This window comes from Periplaneta americana, chromosome 2 (assembly GCF_040183065.1).
Source record: "Periplaneta americana isolate PAMFEO1 chromosome 2, P.americana_PAMFEO1_priV1, whole genome shotgun sequence".
Lineage (NCBI taxonomy): Eukaryota > Metazoa > Arthropoda > Insecta > Blattodea > Blattidae > Periplaneta > Periplaneta americana.
In genome coordinates, this window is record NC_091118.1 from 6,352,995 (window position 1) to 6,366,392 (window position 13,398).

Here is a 13,398-nt window from a genome sequence, read left to right on the forward strand (position 1 = left end):
TACCTGCTTGCAATTATGTATTAGATGTACCAGAAGGAACTACTTGATCCGCTGTATGTTTGGGAACAGAAATTGGCTGCCTAGTCATTGCAGGTTTTAATAATGATAAAATTAATAATTATTATTATTAATATAATTTTTAATAATAATAGGAATGTATTATTATTATAACCATAAAACCATCATAATTGTTATCATCGTCATAGCAATCATGTTTGTAATCAAGTTATCGACAGCTGACGTTCTTCTCAAACAGGTTTGCTTTGATTATAGAGTAAAGAGGAAGCAGTGCGACTCCATCGAGAAGAACTGCAGGCAAAGGGGAAGGAAGTGAAGAAGCTGGCAGAGGAACTGCAAATGGAGTGCCAGAAGACAGCAGTAAGTGTGAGCTGTTGCTATGGTTACGGTAATGAGTCATGATTGATACAAACTGTTACAACAGAGATTGGGACCAGCTGCAGTTGGAGAGCAGACTTAATTAAAGTTTTCAGGTTAGAAGTCCTATTACCATTGCTACAAGTATTAATACTACTGAACCGTCGCTGGGTCTGGTTGGTCTTCTTTGTTAATGAAATAAAATATAAATATCTTAATAATACCAAATAACCCTGCCATGAAACGTTATGATGGTAATCTACGTGTCGAGGTAGTTAAGTAACAACACACACTCCCTATGTTAAACACAACCATTTATTTAGGATAAACAACAAAATAAATTCGTAGCACAGAAAATATCTTCTTCACAGAGTAATGTTAATGAAATCCAGCTAATTACCTTACATAGGTAGGTACTCCCCATCGCTGGCATCCATTTTGTCATACCACCTTGACATAACCAACACTCAGCACACACATAGCCGTTACACTCAAATTGGCCACCCCTCAAACGTCACACAACAATGGGTGCCTTCATTGTGAATTTCATACTCGTCAAATTTGCTCTGCTGCAATAACTAAGTAAAACGTAAACCAAAACCAACTCACTGAACTCCTTGTAGTTTGTGGTAGACTTTTAGTTATACCACAGCTAGAGAAACAATAACCTGAAATAAAAATACCGACCGGTATTTAACTAGAGTTGACTGTACGCTAGTCAGACAGAAAAATGAATGCAGTTAAAGATAATTAGTACATCACAAAACTCTCCGCTAAACTCCACACGAATATCTTCTGCAATACACTCGGAGGTTCCCACAACACGTTGGACTACGCAGCTACTAGTAGACTTATCGAACCCAGTTCGATCCCCGGCCTACGTAGGAGCTCATGCCCTTCACAACACACGTTCTACCTGCAAGCCATCCCTCTAGCGTACTGACGGTACTAGCCCGAACAACTCGCTTCACAGGCGAAATACCAAACAGCATCTCTATCTTAACCAATCGAATAACGTAATGAAAAATACTAAATTCTCCCCAGGGTATCAACCAATCAGCAATAAATACTAATTCTCCCCAGGGAATCAACTAATCACTCGCCAGCCATAGGCTAGGCCCTTGTTCTCAACTCATCACAGATTACAAGAAAGAACACCATAGACTATGGGAAAACAGAAAGGTGAGAGGAAAGAAGCCATCTACGAGAAGTAAGAAGAACTAGATCAGAAAGAAAAAACTACAAGCCATCTATGAAGAGTTAGAATAATTAAAACTAACAGAGAAAAGTATAAAGATAGAAAAATGTAAAACAAATAGAAAGGAAAAGAAAGACGTGCCGAAATAAAATGGCACACTACTACTACTACTACTACTACTACTACTACTACTACTACTACTACTGCTACTGCTACTGCTGCTGCTGCTGCTGCTGCTGCTGCCGCCGCCGCCGCCAACCACCACCACCACCACCACCACCACCGACATTACTGTAGTTATGGCTATTGTCACTACTAATGACATTACTGTAGTTATTGTTACTGTCACGACTACTGACATTATTTGTAGTTATTGCTACTGTCACTACTACTGACATTAGTGTAGTTGCTGTTACTGACATTAGCTATATGCATATATTTCAATTTGGTATTTCGTATTTCTTGATTCGTTATATGTCTTAGTCATTTGTAATTTCGCAGGTTGCCATCAGTTTTATCCCGTCTATATTTTCTGTAAGCAGCATCTCTGTCAGTCATCAGGTCTTTTTTCTTAGTTGTCATCCATGGTGCCGGACACCTTGTAACAAGTTTAGTTTTCCGTGGAGCGTGTTTGTCGTACAGTGACACAATAAGTCCGTTAAGAATGTCCACTTTGTCATCCACTGAGCGTGGAGTCCAGATCGTGTGCCAGGGCAATTGCACAGCATCCTCATAGAAACTAGTCTCGTCAATGCGTTTCAAGTCGCGGAATGTTATTGTATTTGGCTTCATTTTAGGGCATTGTAGTGAATATGTTATGTAAATGATGTCATGAGCTGATATGCCTGGTGCAGGTAATTGTCCGTATGACAGTACCCTGTCCGTGTTCTTAGTAATAATCAGGTCTAGTAACGTCTCGGATGTTGCAGTGTGATGCGTTGGCAATAGTGGTAAAATGGTCATATTATACGATTCGAACATTGTCAAAATTTCTCGAGTAGCAGGCGACTCGGTCGCTAGCAAGTTGGTATTGAAATCTCCCAAGTTTAGAGCGTGTTCATAATGTGGTGATAAGTCCAATAATGCGGTTTCAACCTCCGTCGACATACTAAGTCTGGGGGGGCTTGTATACTACACTGATTAAACATTTCTGACAGGAAGCGCAAATTTCTATAAACATAAATTCGGGACGAGCTGCATATTGGTTGGGTGACTGGTGTAAAACTCTTGGATGCACGTCTGAACGCATGTAGACAGCACAACCACCTCCCCTTTTTCTAACTCTGTCATTTGGACAAAGAACGTAGCCTGGTAAATCCACTAGAGAGGAGGAGAGAGAATGTTTTAACCATGTTTCAGAAATGATGATAACGTGGATGTTCAAGGAAGCCAAGATGGAAATTATTTCGTGATAGTGTGGTATTAATCTTTGGGCATTTAAATGGGATACCTGCAGTGCGAAAGGCTTACTGTTGACCAAGTCTGCTTTCAGGATGTCAGTTGTTGTCTGTGCCGGCGTCAAAATGTAATGGCAATAAAAGCACTGCCAATATCTTGAAGACGAAAAAGGCGATAGCAGACTGATAGGAGGCCGAGAAGTGTGAGAAGTTTTGAGTGGGTTAGCTGAGGGCATAGCTGACGTGTGATTTATATAGTGCTGCTTTATTTGCTTTGATGAAGCCTCCTCATTCGCCAGCCAATTTGCTGGCAACATTTTCTAAAGAAGCTGCTTATTTCTTCACTAGCATCTTATTTTGAAATTTGAGTGACTAAAATTCACTCATTCACAAGTTGAGCATTTCCAATGTTAACGCTGCCTGAAAGCAATAATCCAGCTGAATTTACTAGGAGCTTCGAAAGAAGCGGCTTGTCAGGACTTCAGGGACTGAATCTCTGAACAACTGGTGAATACATCTGCCTTCAGTGCAGGCATGAGCGGTGATACAGGCAGCTGTCTACAAACCAGACTTGGTTAGATGCATGTGAAGTATGTGTTGTATCATTGTCCTGTATAATTGGATCCTCCAATGATAATTCCTTATAAAGCAAAGGTTGTGCTCCCCGAGCTTAAGATGAAAAGAAATAATTCACTATTACTACCACTATAAAAGAAAAAAATGAATACTCATATTAAAATATTCCACTCTTATAAACAGTTAAGAAATAAGAGAAGATACGATCGTGTAAACCTTTGTCAGCTAGCGAATTTTCACGCCAGATATTGATTCTGGAAAAACATCAAGTTAACGACAGAAGAAGCTAGGAAGTATCGTTAGAAGGAGAAACATGTACATCACACTTAAGTGACAGGAGGCCAAGGACTTTGACTAGTTTGGAATAGATTAGAGCAGCTGTTAGCTAAGTCACTGGAGGCAGAGGTCTGTGTCATTGATGGAGGAAAGAGAAGGACATTGTTATCCGATTTACTTGCTGTTAAGTTATAATAAGCATCGAAATAGAAATAGAATGATTTTGTTAAACAATGAGAAATGGCTGAACATTGAAATTGAATTCGTATCCTAGGACATAACAGTTGACAAGTAGGATGTATAATTTTCTGAAATTTTATTTGAGGATCTTCTTCGGTAATGTAAGAATTTCTGAGTCCTAGGAAATGAATTCTCTATAACAGAATGTATATGGCAATATAGTGGGGGAGTAGGTGATCCGTCTCCCTTTTCTTTTAACTGTAATCATGGAAATCTGTATTACATACTGGGGAGGCAGATCTACAACAGTGGTTCCCAAATTATGTGTCGCGACACCCTGGGTTGTCATGTAGATACGAGGGGGATACAGGAAATAACGACCGTTTTGTTGTAATAATTTAAAAAATATATTTATTTGAAAAACAAAGTCTGTTACATAACTGAAGCTTCCTTTACTTCTCTACATAATCACCACCTACATTTAAACATTTGTCGTATCTGTTCACTAGCTTTAGATTTCCCGTGTTATACTCCTCTGCCGCCAGTTCATTAAGCCAGGTGTTCACTGTCTTCTTCAACTCTTCATCACTTCCAAAACGCGTACCACCCAGAAAGTCTTTCAGCTTAGTGAAAAGGTGAAAATCGCTAGGAGCAAGGTCTGGACTATAGGGCGGATGATCAGATATTTCCCAACCGAATTGATCCAGCAATTCTCGAGTTGAAGCAGCAGTGTGTGGGCGGGCACAGATTTTGTGGTAGCCAAGATGTTGGGACACAATTTCAGCAAGCAAAGAACGAGAAATGTCAGGAAAGGCAATATGCAATTCGTCGAGTCATGTGTGCCTGTCTTGCAAGATTCTGTCGTTCACTTTAGTCTTCAGGTCTTCTGTGATGAGTGATGGGCGTCCGGGTCGAGTTTCATCGTGGACATTTGTTCGCCCATTGTTGAACATTTCGCACCATTTTCTCACATTTCTTTCATTCATTACAGTATCACCATACATTTCTTTCAATTGCCGGTAAATTTCTGCAGGTTTCAAATGTCAGGCATTCAAAAATCGAATCACACTCCTCACCTCACAGTCGGCGGGATTATCAATCACGTCGTTCATTTTGAAGTAACACAAAATGCACAATGGCGACTTGTTGCAACCAGTACTCACAACATTATGAGAACACATGTTAAGGAAGCCAGTTGACCTTCAAACAAGGAAGGGGAGTCAGCTGCGCGGCGGGTATGCGCGAACGGTCGTTATTTCCTTGATCCCCCTCGTATCTGAGAAATGGATTATACAATAAAACAAACAATGCCTTATTAACATACATTTATGTTGTACTTACAAACATAAACACAACCTACTTATAAAGTAGAAAATAATAAATTCGATAAAGGTTTTTTAAAATTTTTTTTTAGAAATTATCTTCACAAATCTGGACTCTGTATTCGATACAAACACAGTGGTGACATTTACTAGTTCAAGGAGATATCTCGCTTTTGGTTTGATGACAGAGATACACGAGAAACATACTTAGCATAAATACTAGTTTGCAAATAATTCTTGCATTCGTTTGATCCAAGACTGCTCGTTGCTCTGTGAAGAGAAGTACGTATAGTTCCATCACTCGATCATTCATTCATAATTCTATGCCCAACGGCAGGTGTTTTACTACAAGTCCAGTATTCTGCAGTCATTTCTTTCTTCTGCCTTCCTCTTAGTCTCTGCATATGATCCGTAAGTTATATCTTAATGTCGTCTATCATATCAATTGTTTCTCTTGATCTTGTGGCAATGTCAACTTTTCTACCTCGTCATCCAATGCCTAACTCCACAAAATACAATTCACTAATCTGTTCCTTAGTTCTTTTTCCCAAGGTCTGCAGAAGATGCTCCTTTTTCTGTTAAAAGCTTCCTTTGCCATTGCTATCGTCCTCTTGACTTCATGGCAGCATCTCATGTTACAAATCACAGTACACCCCAAGTATTTCAGAGTTGTCCACTTGTTTTACTGCCTCATTCCGGATTGGCAAGTAGGTGTCTTTAATATTGTGTGGAATTTCAGTCAGTTCAGCTCATTTGTCTAAAATCGGATTTAGTATTCTTCTGTGGCTTTCATAATTTATTGAGTTTCTCCAGAAAAATAATAATATATAGCTTAAAACTGTTCAAATTTAATTGCATGCACGCAAAAGGAAACTCGGTATTTTTCGTCTCATACTGGACAGAGCTAAATTTTGGATCATTTAATATATTAGAATTAATCAAATTTCTTTTTGTGAAGTGATGTCAACCAGAATCCAAGTTTCCTTACAGATTTTTAGGTTTTATCTCTGGCTGTTATTATGTTAACATCTTTGCCTTGCTTACTTTATTTGAAGTGTTTGTAAGATATATCAGCAATGAAGGCACGTCTAAGATGAAAATTGGAATAAATTGGAAAATAGTTTTCCATATTCCGTTTTCTCATATTGGAGATGCGCTACATTAGAAGTTGGCTGCTATCAACTGGTTTTCAATAATATAATTTTTTCAATTTTACATGGATTTGATATTTCGAATGGGGTATTTGTTCGGTATTGGAGGGGGGGGGTAAAAGTCTTCCTCTAAAATGGGTACCATCTGCAAGAGGTTTGGCAACCACTCGTCTAGATGGCCCTCGGCCACTTATAAATATTCGAATTAGCCTACGTTCTGGGAAGTTAGATGGTCCGCAGCACACTTTTTTTAGGCCTTATCAAGAAATTACGAAGTACAGTATGTACTGGTAGTGTATTCGATCTGTGGCCCATTTCTTAAAACTTCATAATGAAAATGAAGTTTTTATTCCTGCAGATGTTCAATTTATTTGAGGGCTCATAACATTTAACTCTTTAGGGAAAAAAAATAGGCAGGATGAGATGATTTATTTGAAAGCCTCCAACCAAACATTATATGTTGGTAGATGATGTCTCATTTTCTGATGCTGTATACCAGCCATCAGTTTGATTCTTTCATGAAACCTGTTGCTTCAAGTCAGACTATCACCTAACTACCTGAGCTTTCTCTAATACAGAATTGTTTCTATATATTACAGAGTTACCAGGATCAGCTGGGCAAGCTCAGACAAGAAGTACAGGCTGAGCAGGAGATGAGGCGCCAGCTGAAAAAGGTAAGTGTGAGCTGTTACCATGGTTACAGTTACGAGGGATTTTTACGAGCTCCATTCAATCAGTACCAGGAAGCGCATTTTCGTTCCCAAACAAGTTAGGAAAGTTATCAGTCAGTATATCCTGAAGTTTTATGGTTCAAACTCTGACCCTAAATGCTTACATCAGGATGCTATGAAAGGTATAACCTAGTTCTGTACAGAATAATAATAAAGGATGACAGCTGTAAGTGGCATTGCTACTGAATTGAAATGATCTGTCTAGATACTTTTTAACGTCACAAACGCACTAACACTGCGAAACAAGTGCTCTACAAAATGTTAGTGCCACATATGACAGAAAATATACTTAGGTCGATAATAATACTGAAATAGTATATACATTATACAACATAATAGTAAAAATGATACACATTAAGTCTATATACTCCATATACAATTAATCCATTTAGTGAAATCAACTCCGTTCTTGTGAACAAAAGCATAGGTAGCCTATAATCTGAGGTTCTGAAATTCATGTGTTTTACCATAACTGGTTGGTAGGCACCCAGTGCTCTGGTATCATGGCAAGGAAGCCATCAGCCGTCCTGCAGTCCAGTATTTTTCTGACGTTGAGTTGACCAGGCAAAGCTTCGCAATTTTCCAGGTGGTGCTTATCCATGATTACGCTCTTTGCACATTACGCACAATTGGGTGAGAGGGAGGTGCTGATTCTATATAAATGAGCTGCCAAACAATCATGCCTGGTCAGACGGTGGAAGGCTGCCACTGCTGAATTTCTTGGTTCTTCAGGGATGATGCTTAAATTTTGGAGAAGGGGTTCCCATGATTTACCTTTAGCTGATTCCCTTATTCTGTTGAAAAGTTTATGTTTATATTGGAGTTTTTTATTGAATTTAACAGAAATAAATGATTATTGTGTAATTTGGTTTTGTCTTAGGGTGCAGACTTTCATAGCCAATTGATACTCTAATTCATTACCTTTTACCATAACTGTCGGTAAAAATTTGTTTAAGCCATGAAAATGTTCTTCTTATGTCACATGATGTTAGAAGGTCATAATTATACCAAAATAAATATACAAATTAACAGTATTTACATTTATATACAAATAATTTATTTATCAAAATCTTCCCGAAATGCAAATATTTTACGAAGGTCACATGAAATTGTTTAAACTGACAATGTTCTTTCTACGTCACATGACATTACCGGGGCAAATTTATAGTACATTACATCATTGTTATTTAATGACCCCATTTCATCTTTCTTATTGGAAGTTAATGTCACGCATTTGAGAATAACCAGGGTTTTTATGAAGTATTATATTTTTGAGATTTTGTTTCACACTGTCGGACATAGTTCAATCGGCAACAGTATTATTTGTTTCATTGTTGGATTTTTCTAAATAGACAATTGATTTTGAAATGATATTGACATTATCAGTAGTAAATACGTTGTTATTGTAAAATTCTTTAGAATCAAGTGACTGTACGGCTTTAATGACTGAGGAATCTGCGCTGTTAAAAAGATTAATGACGTTTATCTTGGTTTCATAATATTTGGTATAACACAGCCTGGCCTCCAACCAAGTACCCTAACGCATAACAATTGGTTGTGGAGGGACTGGAATTTGAGGTGTTACATCACTAAGTTTTGACACTCTTGATGAAACCTTCAAAAATACTATCTTAAAATTAGAAATAAAAGTATGAACATCACAGAAATTAGTTCGAATTTCCCCTGATACTCTATTTGAAGGATGTGCCAAATAAGTGAAATGAATAATGTTTGGGTACAGCCTTTTGAGACTGTCTAACATTTCACATGTTACTAGAAACTACTTTCTGGCTCCATCACGTGACATTGTACCAATAACAACATTTGCAAAGTATCTTCCTACAGTATGCGTAGTCTCATCTACAGACACCCATATTTTCTTATTGCCCACAGTATTACGTATGCAATTCAGCACAACAGTAGGTAATGCCCATGCATTGCTGAGTCTCGTGGTACTTTTCTGTTTATATACTTCTCAATGAAGTTCTTAAAGTATTTATTTTCCAGTTTCTTAAAAGGGATGTCACACAGATCATCATTTCATATAAATCACTAAAAAGTCAGATTGGTCACTAACATCTGCGTCCGAAATTGATGAAGTAATAAACAACCTCAAATGTTCGTGATGTTCCAGTGTCACGCAATGTATTTTGATACCAGTGCGTTTTAGCACTTTCAGTTCTACTTTACATACTTTACACAGTATGTTTCCATTTTTAATGCAGAAATAATTCTTCCAAAATGCGATATAACCGAATGTAATGTGGATCTTGCTGGAGGCATTCTTCAGAAAGAAAGAAAAGAAGAAAAATAAAGGAATATTGTTGTTAGACAGTATATAGTTTACAAATTATGCTTAAAATAAGGTAAGCTCTAGTGACATCGAAATGGGACAAACTTGTGTTCAGAGACAAGCCGACTTAAATAAAAGTACGAATCAAAATGAAATACAATATTATAACATGGATTCATAAATTTAAAATAATATTAACACAGAAGTCTAAGTGAAAATGCAACTTACTCAGTATTAGCTTCAGATCACAATGTACTCATAATTTGGCGTTTAACATAAACAACATTGACAATGGAAATGCCTGTTTTCTACTGTGATTCATAGTCTTTGCGTACCCCTTTGCAATTGAGGGGCGTTTTCACAAAACTCGTTATCTACATTTTTTTCGATTTTGAAGTTTTAGTATATCCTTCTGTTTTTGGGTCAGGAGAATCCAATGGTGCTATCAGAATTAAGCTAAAGTTGGTAAGTATATCAGTAAATTGATCTTGAAATAAAAGAGATTTTTCAAAACTCGGTATCTACAGTTGTGTATTTTAGAAAAGAGCTCTCTTGAAAAAAAAACAAGATTATGTAGATAACGAGTTTTGTGAAAACGCCCACAATTCTACCTTGCTTATGTAGTCACGTGATGTAATAGATGTACCAGAAGAAACTACTTGATCCGCTGTACGTTTGGGAACAGAAATAGGCTGCCTAGTCATTGGAGGTTTTAATAATGATAAAATTAATAATTATTATTATTAATATAATTTTTAATAATAATAGGAATATATTATTATTATAACCATAAAACCATCATAATTGTTATCATCGTCATAGCAATCATGTTTGTAATCAAATTATCGACAGCTGACGTTCTCCTCAAACAGGTTTGCTTTGATTATAGAGTAAAGAGGAAGCACTGCGACGTCATCGAGAAGGACTGCAGGCAAAGGGGAAGGCAGTGAAGAAGCTGGCAGAGGAACTGCAAACGGAGTGCCAGAAGATAGCAGTAAGTGTGAGCTGTTGCCATGGTTACAGTAATGAGTCATGATTGATACAAACTGTTACAACAGAGATTGCGACCAGCTGCAGTTGGAGAGCAGATTTAATTAAAGTTTTCAGGTTAGAAGTCCTATTACTATTGCTACAAGTACTACTACTACTACTACTACTACTACTACTATTACTACTACTATTACTACTACTACTACTACTACTACTACCACTACTACTAATACTACTACTAATACAACTACTATTACTACTACTACAAATAGTACTACCACTACTATCACTACAACAACTATTACTACTACTACTACTGCTACAAGTAATACTACTACTACTACTGACATTACTGTACTTATGGCTATTGTCACTACTACTGACATTACTGTAGTTATTGTTACTGTCACGACTACTGACATTATTTGTAGTTATTGCTACTGTCACTACTACTGACATTAGTGTAGTTACTGTTACTGACATTACCTATATGCATATATTTCAATTTGGTATTTCGTATTTCTTGATTCGTCATATGTCTTAGTCATTTGTAATTTCGCAGGTTGCCATCAGTTTTATCCCGTCTATATTTTCTGTAAGCAGCATCTCTGTCAGTCATCAGGTCTTTTTTCTTAGTTGTCATCCATGGTGCCGGACACCTTGTAACAAGTTTAGTTTTCCGTGGAGCGTGTTTGTCGTACAGTGACACAATAAGTCCGTTAAGAATGTCCACTTTGTCATCCACTGAGCGTGGAGTCCAGATCGTGTGCCAGGGCAATTGCACAGCATCCTCATAGAAACTAGTCTCGTCAATGCGTTTCAAGTCGCGGAATGTTATTGTATTTGGCTTCATTTTAGGGCATTGTAGTGAATATGTTATGTAAATGATGTCATGAGCTGATATGCCTGGTGCAGGTAATTGTCCGTATGACAGTACCCTGTCCGTGTTCTTAGTAATAATCAGGTCTAGTAACGTCTCGGATGTTGCAGTGTGATGCGTTGGCAATAGTGGTAAAATGGTCATATTATACGATTCGAACATTGTCAAAATTTCTCGAGTAGCAGGCGACTCGGTCGCTAGCAAGTTGGTATTGAAATCTCCCAAGTTTAGAGCGTGTTCATAATGTGGTGATAAGTCCAATAATGCGGTTTCAACCTCCGTCGACATACTAAGTCTGGGGGGGCTTGTATACTACACTGATTAAACATTTCTGACAGGAAGCGCAAATTTCTATAAACATAAATTCGGGACGAGCTGCATATTGGTTGGGTGACTGGTGTAAAACTCTTGGATGCACGTCTGAACGCATGTAGACAGCACAACCACCTCCCCTTTTTCTAACTCTGTCATTTGGACAAAGAACGTAGCCTGGTAAATCCACTAGAGAGGAGGAGAGGGAATGTTTTAACCATGTGTCAGAAATGAACATAACGTGGATGTGAAAGGGAGCGAAGATCGAAAGTATTTCGTGATAGTGTGGTATTACGTTTTGGGCATTTAAATGGGGTACCTGCAGTGCGAAAGCTTACTATTGACCAAGTCTGCTTTCAGGATGTCAGTTGTTGTCTGTGGCGGCGTCACAATGTAATGGCAATAAAAGCACTGCCAATATCTTGAAGACGAAAAAGTCGATAGCAAACTGACAGGAGGCCGAGAAGTGTGAGAAGTTTTGAGTGGGTTAGCTGAGGGCATAGCTGACATGTGATTTATATAGTGCTGCTTTATTTGAAGCCTCCTCATTCGCCAGCCAATTTGCTGGCAACATTTTCTAAAGGAGCTGCTTATTTTTTCACTGGCATCTTATCTTGAAATCTCAGTGACTAAAATTCACTCATTCACAAGTTGAATGTGTCTAACGTTAACGCTGCTTCAACGCGATAAACGAGTTGAATTTACTAGGAGCTTCGAAAGAAGCGGCTTGTCAGGACTTCAGGGACTGAATCTCTGAACAACTGGTGAATACATCTGCCATCAGTGCAGGCATGAGCGGTGATACAGGCAGCTGTGTACAAACCACACTTGGTAAGACGCATGTGAAGTATGTGTTGTATCATTGTCCTGTGTAATTGGATCCTCCAATGATAATTCCTTATAAAGCAAAATTGTACTCCCCGAGTTTAAGGCGAAAAGAAATGATTCACTATTACTACCACTACAAAAGAATAAAAAATGAATACTCATATTAAAATATTCCACTCTTATAAACAGTTAAGAAATAAGAGAAGATACGATCGTGTAAACCTTTGTCAGCTAGCGAATTTTCACGCCAGATACTGATTCTGGAAAAACATCAAGGTAACGACAGAAGAAGCTAGGAAGTATCGTTAGAAGGAGAAACATGTACATCACACTTAAGTGACAGGAGGCCAAGGACTTTGACAAGTTTGGAATAGATTAGAGGAGCTGTTAGCTAAGTCACTGGAGGCAGAGGTCTGTGTCATTGATGGAGGAAAGAGAAGGACATTGTTATCCGATTTACTTGCTGTTAAGTTATAATAAGCATCGAAGTAGAAATAGAATATTTTTGTTAACCAATGAGAAATGGCTGAACATTGAAATTGAATTTGTATCCTAGACATGACAGTTGACAAGTAGGATGTATAATTTTCTGAATTTTCATTTGAGGATCTTCTTCGGTAATGTAAGAATTTCTGAGTCCTAGGAAATGAATTCTCTATAACAGAATGTATATGGCAATATACTGGGAGGGCAAATCTAGATCAGTGGTTCCCAAATTATGTGTCGTGACACCCTGGGTTGTCATGTAAAGATCTGAGAAATGGATTATACAGTAAAACAAACAATGCCTTATTAACATAATTTATGTTGTACTTACAAACACAACGTTGAACATAACAATACAAAATTTTTTTAATACCTAGTTATAAAGTAAAAAATAATAAATGCC

General features: G+C 37.7%; 1 protein-coding gene across 6 annotated transcripts in view; it reads left to right on the top strand.

Moving 5' to 3' along the window:
- Window positions 1–13,398, top strand: part of LOC138712185 (uncharacterized) — a 59,532-nt gene that overhangs the window by 18,911 nt on the left and 27,223 nt on the right. For 3 of the 6 annotated variants that reach the window (XM_069843688.1, XM_069843712.1, XM_069843697.1), the window contains exons 5-7: window positions 274–378; window positions 7,075–7,149; window positions 10,389–10,493. In XM_069843688.1, the coding sequence (XP_069699789.1) occupies window positions 274–378; window positions 7,075–7,149; window positions 10,389–10,493 (285 nt within the window). The remainder of the gene's footprint in view (window positions 1–273; window positions 379–7,074; window positions 7,150–10,388; window positions 10,494–13,398) is intronic. The other 3 variants (XM_069843720.1, XM_069843728.1, XM_069843705.1) reach the window with 2 other exon arrangements.